At 39.2% G+C, this 21,306-nt stretch overlaps 1 protein-coding gene across 3 annotated transcripts in view; it reads left to right on the forward strand.

Moving 5' to 3' along the window:
- The window catches only part of LOC127643737 (catenin alpha-2-like), a 661,581-nt gene that overhangs the window by 116,898 nt on the left and 523,377 nt on the right, over positions 1 to 21,306 (forward strand). For all 3 annotated transcript variants that reach the window (XM_052126592.1, XM_052126591.1, XM_052126590.1), the window contains 3 exons: positions 11,618 to 11,813; positions 18,483 to 18,649; positions 20,767 to 20,886. In XM_052126592.1, coding sequence (XP_051982552.1) covers positions 11,618 to 11,813; positions 18,483 to 18,649; positions 20,767 to 20,886 — 483 coding nt within the window. The remainder of the gene's footprint in view (positions 1 to 11,617; positions 11,814 to 18,482; positions 18,650 to 20,766; positions 20,887 to 21,306) is intronic.

The following is a 21,306-nucleotide window of genomic DNA, read 5'->3' on the forward strand; positions in this document are numbered from 1 at the left end:
AGCATTATACCCAACACTCGATATGGCATATGTCATATCTTTTTATTAAGCTGCATAACAAGTATGAGTCCCTGAGAAGTGGGCTCAGAAAAAAACCAGCAGAAATCCAAACAGCATTGTGGTGCCCTTTTAATTATCCATGGCTGGATTCTCTGGTGGGCCGTCTGAGCCAAGGAGATCACTTGTGAAACATTTAGTATTATAGATTGCTGATAATACTGAATTGTAGAGGTCTATGGACCATGGGGAAAGGTCAGCACCAGTAGCCAGTGATATATTCAGTATGGACTGTGACTTTTATAGTACCTCATTTGGAGTTTTCAGGTCACTTACCACACGTAGGTCTTTAATAACCCATTGACAGTTTTATTATGCTTGGAGCCTTTGAAGTAACTCGTTCTGCTACACTGAGCAATTGTTTAAAATAAAAGTATGTTTTTTTTTTCTTTTGTTTACTCAAGTGCATTAACTCGTTGTGTCTTCAATCTGGCTGTGAGCCCAGTTTTGCTGGTTAAAGTGAGCCTGGCAAAGCATTAGCTCTCGCCACATTGTTAGGCAGGTGCTTTTGCATGGAGCTGTTAGTCTTTTCTCTGGGCCACCTGCTTCAGCTCAGCATGATGCTTCTCTCAAATTGGGCCTTGGGACAGCTTAAGCACACGTGTCCTCATTCTTTCTCGTCTCGTAGGGTTTCTCTGTCTTTCATCTGTCAGCATTTTGCCTTTTATTCTTTTCTGCTGTAGGAGAGAACAGCTGCCATATATGGCAGGACATCAGACCTGTGCAGAGATCTTCAAATAGTAACTGAATTGAAACACTGCTCAATCACACTATGGTTAGTTATATTTTAAGTATGTCAAAGCACAATTCAAAAGTATAAAATTTAATATTGAATCCGAAGTGGAACTGTCACATTTCAAGACTCCAATGGTGACTAGACCCTAGATGTGGTGACAGTTTGAAGCTTGTACAGTTTTCTGACAAAGAAATCTGTAATTATCACTTCAATTAATGATTAAATCCGAAGTCTGCTTCACTGCATCATCATTAACAAGGACATCTAAGCTAATGGTTAGTTTTGCACATTCAAGGACACATTTACTTGTAAAAATCCTCCAATGCATTGAAATTAATGTTGTGTCTTGTCGAGACAATATTACCCCTGGAGCTTTTTTGCAAATGGGTCAAGCATTGTAATGCAATGCTCAAAGTTTAAACTTTTTCAAATTGTACCCTGTTTTACTATTAACTTTTTATAAATGTAGCAAATGATTACCGGACAATTTGCATGATTCACAATATGATGTACCCCAACTGAAGGGGTGCTACCAGCTAAAAACAGCATAAATATTCATAATTATATGGTTGATTTTCACAAAACCTGTCAAGAAAATACCTTGGTCACCTTTAACCCTTTAACATTATGACATAATCTTTGACAACAATGAAGTCTATATTTAAGACCATTTAGCTTTTTTGCATTGTGAAATTATTTTCCAGCCTGTCTCATGAATAGTATGTGACATTTTTGCAAAATTTAACATTAAACGTTTAGCTGCAATTTTACTAGGGGGAGCCAAAAGTGAGTGAAATTGGGTCGCAATCAGACGAGGATTTCAGGTGAATTATAGTCAGTGGTTTTAATGGTTAAAATGTACCTCCATAAACTAAAACTTTAACCTAAACATAACCAGTAGTGTTTTCAAAAAGCAAATGAGAGGTGAACAAAACAGACATCCTTTCCCTAAATAATTCGGCACGAAAAGCAACTACTGTGTGAGTCTTTCACCTCATGTGTCAGCTTGCGTGTTTAACTGGTCTGAGGTCTCTAATCTTCCAAGTCCAGAGTCCAACAATCTATCAGGTGAGCTACCGCTGATTGTAAATATAGTTGGGTCTGTCATACAAAATGTTAAAATTTATTATTTTTAACTGATGCTTTATAGAAAAAGTGTTTCGATGTCATAACATAGCATTGTAAGAGTAATAGTGCAAAAAAGGACTCGTACTTCCACGTCTCGATCTTACCTTGACATCTACCCTTTCTACGGTTCGCGTTCTACTGCCAGGAGTATCAGTTCAAGGTCCTCCCCTTCAGCATGTCCCTGTCCCCTCGCGTCTTCACGAAGGTCGCAGAGGCAGCCCATGCCCCACTAAGGGAAGTGGGCATTCGCATACTCAACTAACTCAACGACTGGCTCATCCTTGCCCACTCTCGAGAGTTACTATGCGCCCACAGGGACCAGGTGCTCAGGCACCTCAGACGCCTAGGGCTTCAGGTCAACTGGGAAAAGAGCAAGCTCACCCCGGTTCAGAGCATCTAATTTCTCGGCATGGAGTTAGACTCAGTCTCAATGGTAGCGCGCCTCAACTACGAGCGTGCGCAAACAGTGCTGAAATGACTCACCTTGTTTAAGCCAGGCACGGCGGTTCCTCTAAAACATTTCCAGAGGCTCCTGGGGCATATGGCGTCCTCTGTAGCGACCAAGGCGCTGGAGTTGATGCATTTGAGACCGCTCAAATTCGGGGCAAGCACGTCTTGATCAGTTCAGACAGCACCACGATGTTAGTGTACATAAATCGTCAAGTTGGCGTGCACTCCCGTCACATGTCACAACTCGCCCACCATCAAGTCGCTGCGTGCCACTCACATCCCGGCCAGCCTCAACACGTCAGCGGACACGCTGTCCCGACAAGGTATGCCCAGCGGAGAGTGGAGGCTTCACCCCCAGTCGGTCCAGCTGATTTGGGAATGGTTCGACAAGGCACAGGTAGACCTATACGCCTCTCAAGAGACCTTCCACTGCCCACTCTGGTGCTCCCGAACGGAGATACTGGCTACTGCCGAACGGAGACTCCCCTCGGGATTGACACGCTGCCAAGTATGCATTTCCCCCAGTAAGCCTTCTTGCACGAGTGCTGTGCAAGGTCAGGGAGGACGAGGAACAAGTAATTTGGGTGGCCCCCTACTGGCCCACTCGACAGCCCCTCCCTACGAATTCCCCTGAAGAAGGACCTTCTTTCTCAGGGATGGGGCACCCTCTGACATCCGCACCCAGACCTCTGGAACCTCCACGTCTGGCCCCTGGACAGGATGTGGAAGATCTAAATGTCCTACCACCTACTGTTGTAGACGCGATCGACGAAATCAGAGCTCCCTCTACCAGGCAACTTTACGGCTTGTTCGCGAATTGGTGTTCTTCCCGGTCCGAAGGCCCACAGAGTTGCACAGTCGGGTCAGTGCTCTCCTTCCTGCAGGAGAGGTTGGAGAGGAGGCTGTCTCCTTCAACCTTGAAGGTTTATGGTGCCGCTATTGCGGCCCACCACGACGCAGTAGACGGCAAGTCTTTCGGTAAGCACGACTTGATTATCAAGTTCCTTAGAGGTGCCCTGAGGTTGAACCCTCCATGGCTAAGCCTGTTCCCATCTTGGGATCTCTCAGTGGTACTCCCCCTTTGAGCAGCTAGAATCAGTCAAGCTCAAGGCCCTCTCCCTGAAGACAGGCCTCCTGATTGCACTCGCTTCCATCAAGAGTGTTGGGGACCTGCAAGCGTTCTCTGTCAGCAACACTTGCCTGGATTTTGGTCCAGCAGACACTCACGTCGTCCTAAGACCACGACCAGGCTATGTGCCCAAGGTTCCTGCGACTCCCTTTAGAGATCAGGTAGTGAACCTGCAAGCTCTGCCCTGGGAAGAGGCAGACCCAGCCCCTTCGTTGCTGTGTCCAGTGTGTGCCCTGCATACTTATGGGACCTTTAGATGTTCTGAGCAGCTCTTTGTCAGCATTGGTGGACAGCAGAAAGGGAACGCTGTCTCCAAACAGAGGCTTTCCCACTGGGTGGTTGACGCCATAGCATTGGCCTATCACACCCAGGCCGTGCCCGCCCCCTTGCGGGTTCGAGCACACTCGAGAGAAGTGTGGTATCCTTGTGGGAACTGGCCAATGGCACCTCCCTAGCAGACATATGCAGAGAAGCAGTTTGAGCAACACCCAATACATTTACGAGATTTTGCAATCTCAGGGTTGAGTCGGTTTCATCCTGTGTTCTCTCAGGTCCGAGCCAGTAGAACTCGGTAACACAGAAACAACTGTTCAGGGGGGGGGGGGGGTATTTTCTGTGGAGGTATTTTCTGTGGTATGGTCCCCTTGCAAGCGGATCCGCGTCTCCCTTGGGCAGTCCCCGCTGTCCCCTTTTCGCTGTGTTTGTAGCAACTCCTCCCTCTCAACAGGTAGGATCTACCACCGTGCCATTCTCCACATGTGGCCTGAAAACACATGTGATGTATTTCACTACACTTTACCTCCCCCAGCCTGGGCAGGTGTGCTCTCCATGGGGTCTTTTCCCCCTGTAAGAATAAGAATTAGAAAAGAACGCCTTCCCTGATGTGTGTGATAGCGTTTTGCCTCCTCAGGGCAAAATCCTGAATGGACAGATGCATTTCCCTCCCTTTATACCCATATGTCCGGGGGCTGGACATGCAAATTCTGTCTGCCAATTTATCATTGGCCTTTTCTCAAGTTCAGAGATGCGCGAGGCTCTCAAGAGAGACCCCTAGTGTCGTTTCTTCGACACAATGTCTCGTTCCCTCCATCAGGGAACAGATAGTAACCTAGATGATACCAAGTGCACTTTTAAGCACCTTTTACCCCCAATTCCCATCATATAGCTGTCATTAAAATATTATCACAATGTAAAAAATCTTAATGGACCCAAAATAGGCTTCATTTTCTATAAGTAAAAAAAAAAAACATTTTGATTTTGAATGAAAGAAATCTAAACAAAACAAAATAAGTTGTCATGCTAAGTGACATCCCTAGCGTAACACTAATATACATAATTACACATTATTCTTGGGTGCTTACATATAATAAAGTGTATTGCTGGCAGATTATAAATTAGTATACTTAAAATCTGCTTAATTGGAACAACAAATTTTGTCCTTAATGCACATTAGTTTGCTGAAACAGTGTTATGGTGCAACTAAAGTTGTGTTAAGTGTATTTGGTTGTGCTAATATTTAACTATTTAAAGTATTCTTCAGTATATTTTAAATATATACCCTTGTATTTAATTTTTTTAATACACATAATTTACTCAATGTGTACTTATAATATATTTTGATGACATTACAGTTGTAACTGCATTACACTGTATGAGTGCTGAACATAGTTTTATGAAATGCTGATAATATACTGCTGACCCACACCACAACTGAATTTTTGCTGGCCTCAATAGATGTATTTCTGGCACTATCTATAATAGTATTATAGCATGGGTATTCCTGGGAAGTATGCTGGATGAGTCTTGTGAAGCACTGTTTAATAACTCTGAAATTACAGAAGAATTGCACTACATTATTTCACAGTTTAAACAGGATCACAGCTGTCTCAAAGCAACACTAATCTCAACCAGGGTAACTTAAAAATAAACCCTTTCCATAACATAAAATGACACTTTTAACATTAAGCTGAACTCGAAACTATAAACCATATTACTTTTAAATGTCAGTTAATAAAACCCCCAAGTCCCCAAAATGTACACAGACCTACCTCATTAATTATGCAAATACAACAGCCTATAGCAAGTCCCCAAGCAGAAACACCAACAGACGTTGCAGTATATTCCAGGAAAGGACTATAATTCTATGTAGTTTTATCATTGTCAGTCTCTGTCCATGGAAGAAGATTTAAATCTTTTTAGTTTGATTGTGTCAACATTCGAACTGTGTAAGGGGACAGTTTTTGACTAATATTTATTTAGATAAATAACGAATTACCATAAATCTTGGAAAATGTTCTGTTATAAATTGGGTGTACAACACACTCTGCATACTGACTACTTAATGTTGTTGTGATGATGCCACAACAGTATATACTGTACAAGTTGTAGAATCATAAAACTTTATGTAGATGTAACATTTTTAGATGGAAACAAACACCTAGCCAGTGTACTTTCTTAAAGTACTTTCTTAAAGTACACTATATTTGAACTTAGTGTATACATCTTCTAATTGCTTTTGTAATGATCAAAGTTTCTCTGTGTGTATTTGAAGAAAGCATGAAAAAAGTACAATTTCATGGTACATTCAATTAGTACATATTCTGTATATGTTAATGTATTTGTAGTATACTTCTCATGAAATAAATGTATTTAAAATACAATTTGTATATTACTTTTTCACTAGGGATCTCATTTGTATAAAATCTCACTCCACATTTATTTTAAACAAATATGAGTAAAACATTTCTGATTGGCTGTTGTCTACACACATAATTTTGTATTCAATGCGGACAGAAAAATTACTTGACACTGGACATTTGAAGCATCAAGTTTAGTTAAGACAATTTTATATTGTTCAAGAGCTAAAGTCAACTGTCCGACACTAAACTTTAACACAAAACAACCCCCAAACCCCCAGTGTGGATACAGAAATTAAATAAAATCCATGTATGAGTTTGCATTGGTGGCCACAGAGTATTATAATGTAGGTGGCAAATTCAATCACCTCAAGCATATATATCCATATGCATATGTGATCTGTGTAAACACTGTATATTACCTTTGCTTCTTTTCTTCTTTCACTGCAGCTTCTTTCATTTATTTGGATTTGTTTTCTTATACATTCCAAGAAAATTGATTGAGGCAGAACATATTACACTTATCTAAGTTTGTTGTCGTGTATCACTTTTAAAAGGTACCTCTCCCCCAGCAGCGCTCCCTTGGAATAAGACATGTACTGAATGACTGTGCACTTTATTTGTGCAGGATGGCTGATGGTTTCAATTAGGTTTCCCAGCTCACTAAGACCCCACTTCAGGCCCCCCATTCGGGATTACTGCCACCCTCTGTTTCTCTGACACTATGAAAGGATTGTAGGCCGGCTCGAAGAAACAGGCTTTCTACGCTCCAGCACAGGGGAACCACACTTTTGTGTGTTAGATGGAGCCTTTCTTCCTCTAGATGTCATTGCTGTTAGCAACCGTGATCATTTTGGCATGGACACCTGAAACATAGTCTTAGGAATCTTCATGGGGGAATAATGAGCTTTCCCACTAGAATCGCCATCAATCATTTGAAGGCATTGTGAAGCTTCCTGTGTCCATGGGTCCAACAAGATCATAGACTTGGATATTATCAAGAAATGTAACATACATGAATGCTGGGTTCAAAGAGGACAAATGTGTTGATGTTTTCTGGTGCTCTTGTACTTTTGCATATGTTATTTCAATATTGACGGTGCGTGTAATTTTTGTCTGTAGTACAGGGATGTTCAAAATCAAGCTAAGAATGTGCCGATAAAGATTAGAGAGGCCAAATTTAGTTAAAGGTAGGTGTTCTCTCTAAAGCCATGAAATAAAATGTTCTTCATGTTCCATTTATCAGATTTTCTCTGAAATCAGATTGTTTACACTTCGCCTCAAATGCCAATCATTCTATAAGGCCGCACAATGTGATTTAGCCCTGATTAAGATCCTTTGTTGGTCCTGGAACAATATTCCTATGAAACAATTGTTGGTCTATCCTATAGCCAAACCTAACCATAAATTTTCCCCAAGAATCTGATTGGTTGATTGTAATGTTCAAGGACTAACAAAGATGTTTATTCAATCTATCTGTCTGTCTGTCTGTCCGTCCGTCTTCTAATTTTCATCAAATAATGATAGCAAAACATTTTAGCAGCAGCATTAATGAATAGCCTTTATGATCTGATATAAACAGAATAAAAAGATCAAATATCAGAAAGACGCACAACAGATATTAGTCAACACTGTGACCATTTAATCTTATCTCTCACATTTTGTTTTATTGGTATAGGCTAGCAGCTGTGCAGTGATGTAGAAATACAAATTTTGTTTTCGCCTGGACCATTTGTTGACGTGTTTTGACAGGACTGTTGGTGTCTCCATGGAAACCCAGTCACTGTCTGTAACCTACAACACCACCAGTGAAGTGTCTGTCCAATTATGCCAGAAATGTTAGGATGGACTTGGTGGTCTTTAAATTAGTTGTGTTGAGTTTCATTTGTGTTGTGGATTTTTCTCTTAATGAAGATGTATTTATTTTTCTGTGTGTCTAGGTACTCTAAGCAATATGTTTTCACGGATATCATCGTTCTTTCTGCAAACATGCATTTAAGATTCCACAACAAACCTGTGGTCATGGCAATCACCTCATTCGCATTCTCCTTCGCTGTTATTAAGTTTCGATAGACATTTGTTTTATTTGCATTGCATTCTTTTTGATAATTTTAGAAATTGCCAATAGTGTTAAACTCTACTTAAGACATGGTGAATTCTAGCTACATTATGGGCCATTAACAGGTGTTGTGCTTTTGATGGAGTATTAGTGGAGCACTCTTGGGGCAAGAGAAAACGATGCTCCTATTCTCCAGACAAAATAATGCCGCCCCGATTCCACTGCTCCGCTCACATACTCTGTCAAACACTTGTGGTTGAAAAAATTATAATTACAATAAAATAGCAGTGCACTTTTATTGTCTCAAAAATGGTCATCTACTGGACAAAGATGATTTCCTTGCAGAGATTATAATATCAATCTTTAACACCCTTTGAGACAATTCAGAGGTTCTGCAAAACAAGTTTGATTTAATTTTACAGCACTGAGTCAAACGATATTTGTTTCCTCTGGAGAGATAATTAATTTGAGAGATGAAACAAACAGGGGAAAAACTACAACTCTTGTGTTAGAAGTCAGTGGTCCATGAATACCCTGCTGAAATACCCTAATGAATACCCAACTTGAGAAAAATAAGCTCAACTTTTCTAACAGTGTCAAATGTGACATAAAAAGCCCCTTGAGCTGACTGCGCAAATGTACAGATACTTAATGCTCGAATTCGGCCGGCAATGCCGTACCTGCAATGATGTGCAATTCCATGCACAGAACCGAACGCTGTTCTTGCATCATATCAGATATCATATCTAGCATTCCCATCTAAATGGAGTGGTGGTGGCGTAGTGGCTAAAGCACAGGGCTGTTAATCAGATGGTTCTAACCCCATGGCCACCACCATTGTGTCCTTGAGCAAGGCACTTAACTCCAGGTTGTTCCAGGGGGATTGTCCCTGTAATAATTGCACTGTAAGTCGCTTTGGATAAAAGCATCTGCTAAATGCATAAATGTAAATGTAAATCGGTAAGCTATTTATTCAGTATACATATATGGTTAATATAACATGTACCTTGAAAGATTGTCAGGTGTGCTGTGGAAAATTATTAAATTCAATAAAATAAATGCATGAAAAAATTTATTATTTCAGGGATCCAAATTTGCCATTTTGAAACCATAATCGCTCACTTTTGTGATTGTGAAGAGCAATGATTAATGTGCAGAAGTGATATTTTTACGCAGTAAGGGTCTTTCACATGACTGGCGTCAGCTTTGCAGAATACACTGAAGTCTATGAAGTGACTTTGACCTAAACATAAACGAGACCTTTTATTGCTTTTTGCTTTCAAAGCCACTGCACATGTTTTAATGTTTATTGTGCACACCTCACGCTTTTTTATGTGGCAAACTCATAAAATCGCCCCTCTGTGACACTTTCTGCAACTCTTGTCATGTGGAGGGTAATGTAGCGCTTGACACTGAGTTCAGCCTCCAGAACCAAATTAAAACTGCCACAAGAAGTCGTCTGTCCGAGGCAAAGATCCAAAATCTAATAAAATTGCCTCAGCATCAGTCTCCCTTAATGGGTTTGATTACGCACAGTCGAGCACACAGTTTAAGTCGATGCGGACCAGGAGGAAGGTTTGAGTTGTCGATTGAGTTTTGTTCAGTTAATTTTTAATGTGTTTTGGTCATATTTTATTTGTTTTTTGTAATATTGCATTGTTCATATGTCGTTTTTTGTGGCCTCCGCTGTCACTGCGGTTCTTCAAAATGAAAAATATTGACAATGGTTAGCTTGTGTGGGATAGTGGTGTGCCGTAGATTTTTTTAGTTGTAAAAAGTATGCCGTGGCACAAAAAAGGTTGGGAAACACTGCGTTAGAGAAGGGGTACACGAAAGGATGTTGAATGTTTGAAGGGGTATGCCACTGTAAAAAGTTTGGGAACCACTGAAGTAGAGAATCGTGTTTTTAGCTTAGCAACATGCTAACGTCAAACTATTGGAATTAATAGAGGTGAGTCTTAAGCAGTTCACATAAGGAGCACTGTTTATGTGGCACACGTAAGCGGCTGAAGTGTCTAAAATCATTTAATGACTTAAAATGCTGCCTTAGACAGTACCTGTCTATGTAGAGTGTCGAAAGCAAGGCAGCTCACTGATTTTAACAAAGCTATAGAAGTAATCAGATTCATGTATTGACCTCACCATGATAAAGATGAAAGTCATATCAGCGAGCATCCTTTGTGGTCGCCTCTAGCTCTATGGCTAAATCAATGCCCATAAGGAAAGGATTTATCTATCAATGTGTTTTATTAAAGGGATAGTTCACCCCAAAATGAGAATGCTCTCATAATTTACTCAACCTAATGCCATCTCAGATGTGTATAACTTTCTTTCTTCTGCTGAACACAAACAAAGATTTTTAAACAAAGAGCTCTGTTGGTCCATACAATGCAAGTAAATGGTGGCCAGAACTTTAAATATAAAAAATCTTATAAAGGCAGCTTTAAAGTAATCATAAGACTCCAGTGTTTAAATACATATGTACAGAAGTGATATTATAGGTGTGGATGAGAAAAAGACCAAAATGTAAGTCTTTGTTTACTATAAATCTCAACTTTCACTTTCAAATTCTTCTTTTATTATTTCTATTTGTATTCTGTGTGCAAATCCCCACCTGCTGGGCACGGGGAAGAATTTATAGTAAAAAACAACTTAAATATTGATCTCTCACCCACACCTATCATATCTCTTCTGAAGACATGGATTTAACCACTGGAGTCATCTGGATTACTTTTATGCTGCCTTTATGTAACTTTTGGACCTGCAAAGTTCTGGTCACCATTTATGGACCTACAGAGCTGAGATATTCTTCTAAAAATCTTTGTGTGTGTTCAGTAGAAGAGAGAAAGTCATACATATCCGGGATGGCATGAGGGTGATTAAATGATGAGACAATAACTTGAAAAGTGCACCAGTTATTAATTCTGACTTGAAGTGCAGAATTAGATGCAGCAGTTTATTAATTGTCCTTGAAAAATCATCTGCAATACAGTTTCTCCAGCTATTTTAACAATGTTTTTAATGCATCATTTGCTGCAAAAAATAATTTCTTATGCCTTGCATAGTGCAATGTCATTTGAATCTTTTGTCCTGATTTTATTCTTTTTGGCAGAATTTTATCCACTTTGCATTTTAGTCCATTGTCATTAACCCAGTCGAAAAGAACAGTTCACACAATAAAGAAAAGTCATTATTTATTTACTCTTATGTCTTTCTAAACCCGTTTGTTTTTTCTTTATTTTATGGTATCAGTATATCACATTGAGTGTTTCTTAACGGTGCAGGCTTAATTAGGAATTTTCAGAACTAATGATCAGCTGTGAGCTCTAGTGCGTGACAGGCCATATTGGTGAAAGTCTGTGTAAGCCTTTTGAGAACGTTTCTTTACAGTCATCTTCATCTGTGACTCTTCTCGTCCACAGGTGACCACCCTGGTCAACACCAGTAACAAAGGCCCATCTGGTAAGAAAAAGGGCCGCTCCAAGAAAGCTCATGTGCTGGCTGTGTCCGTGGAGCAAGCCACCCAGAACTTTCTTGAAAAGGGCGAGCAGATTGCTAAAGACAGTCAGGACCTGAAGGAGGAACTTATCGCAGCTGTAGAGGATGTCCGCAAGCAAGGTGAGCATCCTATTAGACTATCGTCACCATGAATAACTCAATCTGAACAAATGTATTTGTTGCACTGTGCCGTCAAGCAACCAAACAAAAGCTCATATTAACCCTCTGGGGTCTGAGGGTGTTTTCGTCCCTGGAGAAGTTTTGATATGCCTTGACATTTGTGCTTTTTTCAGTTGCTTAGAAACATATTAATGGCTAATGTCTGATAACACTGTATTCAGCACAAACTGGCTACAATAATATGTGAGCAACATGTGTGTACATGTTTGTATTTTTGAGAAAATAAAGTTTATGTGTGGTTTTTGAAAAAACAAAAATTTTAATTAATTGAAATAAGTTAATATAACACATAGTCAACATTTGTCCACAAGACTTTTGAGAACTGGATCTTGTAGCCTAGAGTTTTTGCTACAATATGATGTGAAAATCATCCTGATCACTTATTCATACAAAACAATATAGTCATTTAACTTTTGTAAGACACTATTAGTGTTAGACCTACACTACCGTATACGGTATATTTAAAGAGCATTTTACTCATTTAACTCGAACAGATATTTGCAAGCACAAGCTTTGTTGATGATAATGAGGCAGCATAAACACTAGTTAAAATATAATCTAAAAATTCATATTATTTTTATATCATATTACATATCATATTTCTATCATACAGCATACAATTGAAATACCTGCTTTAGCCAAAACAGCATTTAAATGTAACTTGAACTTGCCTATTAGGACATATTTCAAATTTCAATACTCTGAATCCTGGCTGGCATGTCTGGAAACAGTCCCACTAGTACAATATGTACATATTTATATAAAATAGCATGTCAACTAATGAAAACTAAATTACTTACTCGTATCCTCATAAATTGTATCCTCGGCTAGATCAAGTCACGCTTCAAAATACAAACGTTCATCTGAGTCCCACTCTTCTTCTGAGGAAAATATTAACTCTTCGTCACTGTCCAGGAGTTTCCTCGCTTGTGTATCTTGTGATCTTTAAAATGTGCAGAAAAGTGAATGAACTAGTTTTGAATTGTTTTATTTAAAATTGACATTTTAAGCTTTCTTTAGACATATGTTTCATGTTTGTGTGATAAGTATTCACAGAGTTTCAGTTCATTTTTGTGACGTGTTTCTGAAATATGCTCATGAACACAGAGACAGCTGACAGCTCACCCTTTTTATTTTCTTTATTTTACAAAAGCACAAGGTTTTGTTGCTATTGTGAGTGTACACAAATAAAAGTAGACCCATTATAGTCTCTAATGATGTCTTACAATTATTTATATGCCCCAAAATGACGGAGTATTTATTATGTTGTTTTTGCTGTAATGAAGAAAAAATTCATCCGTCGACCCCAGAGGGTTAGTTCTCTGAAGGTTTTAAGACCCTCTCAATTATGGTTTCTTGAGAGAGTTATTTCACTTTGAAAACATTGACTCTCACATGACCCTTAAAGTAGCTAACATACCAGTTCGCTATGGGTTTGGTTTTACTTTTTGACCTTGACTAGACAAAACCTTTCTTCTCAATATCATCACCTAAAGATGCTATTTATTATTTACGTCCCTTATCTGGACCTCTTTCAACATATTTCTCTCTGTTTCCTTTATGATTGTTCCTATATTCAGTGTGTTCCCTTTCTGGATGCTTGCATACTCATCAGTGTGGACTGGAGTTAATCTTTGCTCAGCAAAATTACCTCTATGAAAATGGCAAACATTTATTTATGGTGTTTCAAAGGAAATTAATCATCGCACAAACACAGTTGAAGAGCAGTTATAAGGTAGTGGAGAAGAGAAAGGGCTAATTTGGAAATTCAAAATCTACACTTTATTAACTTTGGAGCAGGAATCTATCATTATATTGTAATAATAATAATCTGTTTTCATTCTTAGGGAGTTTTTCATTTTGTTTTTTGATTAGGGAATAAAAGTGAGACATTAAATAAGTTTGTTTAGTTTGATGTTAGATTAAATTACTTTCTAATCAATTATTAATGGATTTCTGGGGTGAATCTCTATTTCTTTACGGGACCTAAAATATTAAAACAATAAACAAAAGTCAGTAAGCTTTCATTCGTTAACAATAGTTAATGCATTATGTATAATTAACTAATTAGTTAATAAAAATACAATTGTCAATGTTAGTTCAAGTTGTTCAGAGTGCACTAACTAATGTTAACAGATACAGCTTTTTATTCAATTTGTTTTTTACTGTTGAACATTAACCATGATATATAAATGCTGTAAAATAATTAATTATTGAAATAGTACTGTGTTTTATAGATCAGCCTTGTTTGCCTCTGTAATTGCCTGCATGTACAGTAGCCTGATTATCTTTTGTTGAAAGTTTTGCCAAGTCACTTTTCCTTTTTTGTGGGTGAATAATAGAGACACATGTAGCAATTAGATTTAAATTACTGGCTTCTAATTTCTCACTAAAATATTTTCTTTGTCCCTTAACCCTTGTTTCACACGCACGCATGCATGCACATATACACACACACACACACACACACACACACGCATACTCAGGACCGGTAAGACATTCGGGTCATTATGTGTTCATTAACCTCATCCCGGCTGAAGGTCAGCTTAATAATGGAGTATTTTAACACATTTTATTCTGCCCCAGCAGTCCTGGCTTTGCTCGTTCTCCATATGTCAATACAGCGGTCCATTCAATGCAGTTCTCAGAGCAGTTTTTGCATTGTTATCATAAAAAGTTGTAAAAAGGTTTTTGTATTTGTGTTGTTTTACATTATATTCAAATAATGATGCAACAGTCGCTGCAAATGGAAGTACATAAAACACCCAAGTAATGTCTATAAACGTTTCGACATAACCCAGTTAATTTACAGCTGTGCATGTGAATGTCTACTGTAGTTAACAAAAGAAGAAAAAAAATTACTTTGTTTTCAAACAAAACAAAGAAAAACAAAAAACACAATCAAAAACAATAAAAAAAACAAACATTAAAAATAGTACAAGCGATGTGGCAAGCATGGGAGCAGGCCGCGCCAACCGCAGCCTTTTCTTCTCAATGTTTCTCCTTGTGGAGTGTTAGATGCGGCTGGGGCCATCTAGCTATAACACGCATCGTGGAAGGCATTCTTTTCCAGTCCTATTCTTTCAAGGGGAAAAGACCCCGTGGAGACCACATCCTGCCCAGGCTGGGGAGGTAAAGATGTGGCAAATACGTCACATCGGTTTTCAGGCCACATGTGGAACTGGTATGGTGGTAGATTCTATCTTGCGAGGGAGGAGTTGCTGCAAAACACGGCGACCGGGGGGCAGAGGGGACTGCCCAAGGGAGACGCAGGTCCGCCAGCAGGGGGACTGTACCGCGGAAAATACACACAGGGAGATTAATCCATGATGGCCAAACCCTGTGGAGCACCTATTCCAGTACAGAGTAGTTAGTTCCCATAGTGGGTCTGGTCGGGAACTCGACCAGACCAGAGGGCTTAGAAGGAAAGACATCCAGGGAGCATGAGTTTAGTGGACTCACTTGGGAGTATATGCGCACATGTTCACCTCAGTGGAGGTGAAAGGTGCTAGTGCAAGCGGTACACCTGGTCATTCGTCCTATGTTACCGAGTTCTACATACTCAGACCTGACAAAACACAGGACAAAACAGACTCAACCCAGAGATTGTAGTGTCACCCCAGCCCACTGCTCTACAGATGTCTGTTCGAGATGTGCCGTTGGCCAGTGTGCATGAGGATGTCACACTTCTTGTAGAGTGTGCTCGATCCCGCAAGGGGGCGGGCACGGCCTGGGTCTGATAGGCCAATGAGATGGCATCGACTACCCAGTGGGCAAGCCTCTGTTTGGAGACAGAGTTCCCTTTCCGCTGTCCGCCAAAGCAATCAAAGAGCTGCTTAGAGAGTCTAAAGGTATGAAAAGCACGTACTGGTCACAGCAACAATAAGGCTGGGTCTGCCTTCTCCCTGGGCAGCGCTTACAGGTTCACTACCTGGTCCCTGAAAGGGGTCATAGGAACCTTGGGCACATAGCCTGGTCGAGGTCTTTGGATGACACAAGCATCTGCCGAACTACAGGCAAGTGCCGCTGACAGAGAATGCTTGCAGGTCTCCAACCCTCTTGATGGAAGCGAGCACAATCAGGAGGGCTGTCTTCTGGTAGAGGGCACATAGCTCGACTGATTCTCGAATGAGATCGCAAACTCGCCCTGAGACAAGCCGGCGGTCTCGGCCCAGGCAAACGAGCATGAAGGAAGTAAGGAAAACATGACTGCAACATTGCCATAGTCATGCTCTCGCAGTGAGAACATGACCCATCCACAACGCTGTCTCCGTGTGGGAAACACCTAAGCAGGTAATGACTGCAACCAGGAATTATACACAAATGGAAAGGCATCTTTAAAAAGACACTCTCTGTCAGTGTCACTCTTTTAGAAATATACTCTTTTAGAGGAAGGATACACTCTTTTAGACTGCTAAAGCACCCAGGGATGTTCTCTGCACTCCACCAGTGCAAGAGGGGGAGAAGCTACTGCATTGCGCCGTAAATCCAACAGCTTTGCAGAGGTAAATGGATCAGCGGAGGAATTGAGCTCGCTGAAACACAACTGCTCGGCTCTGAAGAGAAAATCTGAATGAGTGTTTGCTAGCAAGCTACTTTTATACCCATTTGTCTGGGGGAGTGGCATCGCAATTCCCATTGGCCTTTTCTCAAAGATCAGAGGTGTTTGGGGCTCCCAAGGGCGACACCTATGGTCACTACATCAACAAAACTTTGAGTGAGTGACAGAAAGGGAACACATCTTACCTTTAATCAGAAGATACTAATTTGTGTAAAATGTGTGTAAAATGTAACATACTGGACAGAAGTCAGTGATTTGTGACACAGTGAATTCTATTCACTAGTTTCTTTGTTAGATTAGGTTTTTTTTTGTTTTTTTTTCTGGGATCAATAAGAAGTTTAATATATAGCTATAATACAAATAAGACTAAATCGTACTGTGGTCTGTAAAGGTAGATCTGCCAAAGTAATATAGAGAGCCAGAGGAGAGTGCTGACATCTTCCCTGAATGTAGAGGGACAGCAGGAAGACACTGCTAAGAACAGTTGACATTCTGTCATTTCACTTCAATATGTTAGAGAAATGCACCACAAACCCAACACACAAACAAAAAGTATGTCTGTATTTATTGTGTTCATGCAGGTATTCACCCATGCAGAGCCAAAACAGAGAACGCAAACACAACAACCTGACCAAACAAGTATTGTCTACCTCCCTCCAGATTTCTATGGACTCAGTTTGCAACTTGCTTTCAACTCTGTATATCATTCTCAGATTAAATGACATTTGTAAATGTCCCTGCCAGGCTTCTTGTAACCTGTCATTAATCAACTCTCTCCTGCCTCTGGCCCATTTCAGATGGAGGGTGGAAAGTCTAGTTACTTTAAGGTCAAGGAATGAACCATGAGATAAATTGCTCATTTTCACCATTGTAGCAAGCGTGGTGCTCACAAAAAAAATTACTGATGTAGTTCGAAACTGTTTTTAGGCTTGAAAGGGATAGTTCACCCACAAATGTACATTCTGTCATACTTTACACACTCCTCATGTTGTTGCTAAACTGTATAGCCACTGCTCTGTTTTTGTACAGTCACAAGTTTGGACATTATCAAACTACAGTAACGATTTATTATTGTATTTTTTATTTTATTTTAGGATGATAGAAAAGTCATAAAAAGTAAAAAAATATACATATGGAAGTATATGGATTATGTCATGCCCAAACAATGTTAAAATAATACAATAAAATCAAAACTCTCATATTTTAGCCTAGATTACAGCTCTGCACACTCTGCATTCTCTCAACCAATTTCATGAGGTGCCACCTGGGATGCTTTTTAAACAGTATTGAAGGATCATGTTTGCCGGGCACTTGTTGGCTGTTTTTCTTTCATATTCGGTCCATGGTTTTGTAAATAAATTGGTGTATGTCTTATGAGGGGTTATGGTTTGGTTAGGGTAGAGTTAGCACTATGCTGATACAATTCAACCCTATGCTTCACATGCACTTTGGGGGCAAAGACCATCCCAGCACCCCACTAGATTCAGCCCTGATACACAATTTTTATTTTTGTTAATATTTATTTTTTAGATTAAATGGTTTGTAAGAATAAATTCAGTCAAGCTTGTCCATTCTTTGACTGGTAGTGTATGTGTGTGTGTGCAAGAGAGACAATGTGACACAATACTGTTATGTACCAAAGGGTCATAACATGATGCTTTTGATGTCTCTTTTGTGGTTAAAATTATGAAAGGTTTAATGAAAGTTGCGAAATGTTGAGTCACAAAAGTCATATAGTGCATATTTCATGAACAGCATAGTTTCACCATAATTGGCACATCATTTTTCAGACACCAGCACCCCTTTACATACTGTTTCTGAAGTGTGCTTTTCAACTAACGAGCACTCTTGGCAGTCTTGTCTGTATTCACAGTTTATTTCACTGATAAACAGATGCACATCATTAATAAACAATATGCATGTCCATGCAGTCTGGTTTGGTTAATAATCAAGAGTATTTTTAGAAAAGCTTGAGGGATTTGCTGTGTGGAATACCAGTAAACATTTGTTGTTTTGTCTTGTCCTGCTTATTATTATATATTGTGCAGGTGATACGATGCGTGTGGCCTCCTCAGAGTTTGCTGATGACCCCTGCTCCTCTGTGAAACGTGGCACTATGGTTCGTGCGGCCCGTGCCCTCCTTTCTGCCGTCACTCGCCTCCTCATCCTGGCAGACATGGCTGACGTCATGAGGCTCCTGGCTCACCTCAAAATTGTACGTTCTTGTTTCCATATCATCTCCCTGTCTAGCTTTACCCTTCATCTCTGATTGGTTGTTTTAACAGCTATGTCCTCTTTATACTCTCTTGATGTCTAGCAATTTTCAAAATGAAAATCTTTGAAGAAGCTACATAACAGATATTTAAGTATATTTCAAAAGACAAAATATTAACTGAAATGATCCTGTTAAAAAAACCCTGGGTTATGAAAGGGATAGTTCACCAAAAAAATAAATTCTATCATCATTTACTCACCATTATTCCATCCCAGATGTGTATGACTTTCTTTATTCTGCAGAACAGAAACATGAATTTTTAGAAGAATATTTCAGCTCTGTAGGTCAATACAATGCAAGTGAATGGTGGACAGAACTTTGAAGGTCCAAAAAGCATATAAAGGCCATATATAAGTAATTCATAAGACTCAAGTGTTTATATGAATGACTTCTGAAGCAATATGATAGGTGTGGGTGAGAAACAGATACATATTTTAGTCATTTTTTTACTTTCACTTTCAAGATATGAAAGAATGTGAAAGTAAAAGTGGATATATATAGTAAAAAGGCACTTAAATATTGATCGTTTTTCTCACCTACACTTATCATATAGCTTCTGAAGACATGGATTTAACCACTGGAATCTTATGAAAGGACCAATGGAGTTGATCTATTCTGCTAAAAAAATGTGTTTGTGTTGTGCAGAAGAAAGAAAATAATACACATCTGGGATGGCATGATGGTTAGTAAATTAGTTAATTTTCATTTTTGGCTGAACTATCCCTTTAATATCGTGCGCTGCCTCCTTGATCATCAATGACTGCTTGCAGCATTTTTGTGGAATATATGTAAATTTCTTCATCAGTAAAATAATACAAACAAATACTGTTTTTTATGGTTCACAGAATCTTATTTAAAAACCTTACAGATTCTGCAAGGGGTATTTACACTTACAGTATGAGCAGAACTGTACATTGATACTCTTTTTGATTCAAGGGCACAAACATATCTTTATATTTATTATAGAAACAGGGAGCTTTGGAGACTTCTGCTGTGTCTTTATCTCCAGGCCTGTTGTCTGTTTGCAAAACACATATTGCTGCAGCAATGGCCTCATAGCACAACATTTGAATAACTATTAAAATGCATAAATAGCACATTCATATTTCATTTCTCTTGCCGACGGTCATCAGTTAAGCTTTACATTTTGAATTTGCATTTTCAAGCCAGTGAAGGCTATTTTAGATGGGGTGAACTAAGGCTTTTTGCTCTCATACCTCAATCTTCACACAGTTTTGCCCATAATCCCTAGCTTCTAGTTATAATATTCTATTCTAGTGATGTTGAGACAACAGATACAATTAAACGTTTCCACTATAGCCTTACAGTTTATTTTAGTCAATTCAAAACTAAGCCAGTTTTTAACCAGCAGCCTCTGTGTTGTATAATAATTAAGCATATTACAGGGATATTGTAGTTTAAACAAAAAATACGTTTCAGTAAACATTTACTCACCCTCATGTCGTTCTATATCCATATGACATTGTTTCTGCTGTACAACACAAATGGTGGTGTTTGGCCTAATGTTAATCACAGTCACCATTAACTTTCATTGTATAAAAAAAAGGATGTAATAAAAAGTGAATGGTGAATGTAGCTATCAATCTGCCTGGCATCTCCCTTTTTGCTCCACAGAAGAAAGTCATATGGGAACAACAAGAGGATGAGTAAATGAAGACAGAACTATCATTTTGGATTGACTATCCCTTTAAACATCTCTGAAACATAACTGAAGCTCAATAGGAATTTGTGGAGTGTGGGATGTGGCTGACAAACTTCGGATGTCCCACAAGGGACTGATTATCACCTTTTTCTTCTTCTACTTTTCTTCTTTAAAGTAAAACAAAACTGATTTGAGTTCAGAATTTCCATAATATATGTCCCAGGAGGATTGTTAGTGAAGGCACGTTTTGCCAATGAAAGTTAACAGTCACTCAACCGTATCAATTGAAGTGCTTTAAGGAACTTTTAACTTTTGTACTTCATCTACTTCATGGATGGTGTTTAAACTGTTAAACCATGGAATGATTGTATGTGTTGATTTGTCTATTTTGTAGGTTGAGGAAGCTCTTGAAGCTGTTAAGAATGCCACCAATGAGCAGGACTTGGCCAATCGTTTTAAGGAGTTTGGGAAAGAGATGGTTAAGCTCAACTATGTGGCGGCTCGCAGACAGCAGGTATTACGGAGTATCGCTCTAGACACTGATCCTGTGGACTGTTTACAATATCTGCAACAACAATCAAACAGCTATTATTGTGTATAAAGCCATTATGATATCAAGATTGACACCCTTTACTTTCTCAGTACACACTCTTGGTCTTATTGTGAACAATTCACATGGTGTACATTAATTCAAAGAACAAAAGGACCCACTTTATATTAGGTAATATATTTATTATGAATGTATGTGTTATTGCATTATACTTACATTTAAAGTGCCATCATTTAATTACATTTGTAGTTAAACTGTCAACCCTAAACCTAACCCTACCCCAACCCTTACCCTAACCCTTAACACATATCCCTATCCTAAACCTACCCGTGCCTCAAAATCAGTAGCAGCAAATGTGTGACATCTTGTGTGAATTTTGCAGAA

Source organism: Xyrauchen texanus, chromosome 5 (genome assembly GCF_025860055.1).
Source record: "Xyrauchen texanus isolate HMW12.3.18 chromosome 5, RBS_HiC_50CHRs, whole genome shotgun sequence".
In the NCBI taxonomy this organism is placed as follows: Eukaryota; Metazoa; Chordata; class Actinopteri; order Cypriniformes; family Catostomidae; genus Xyrauchen; species Xyrauchen texanus.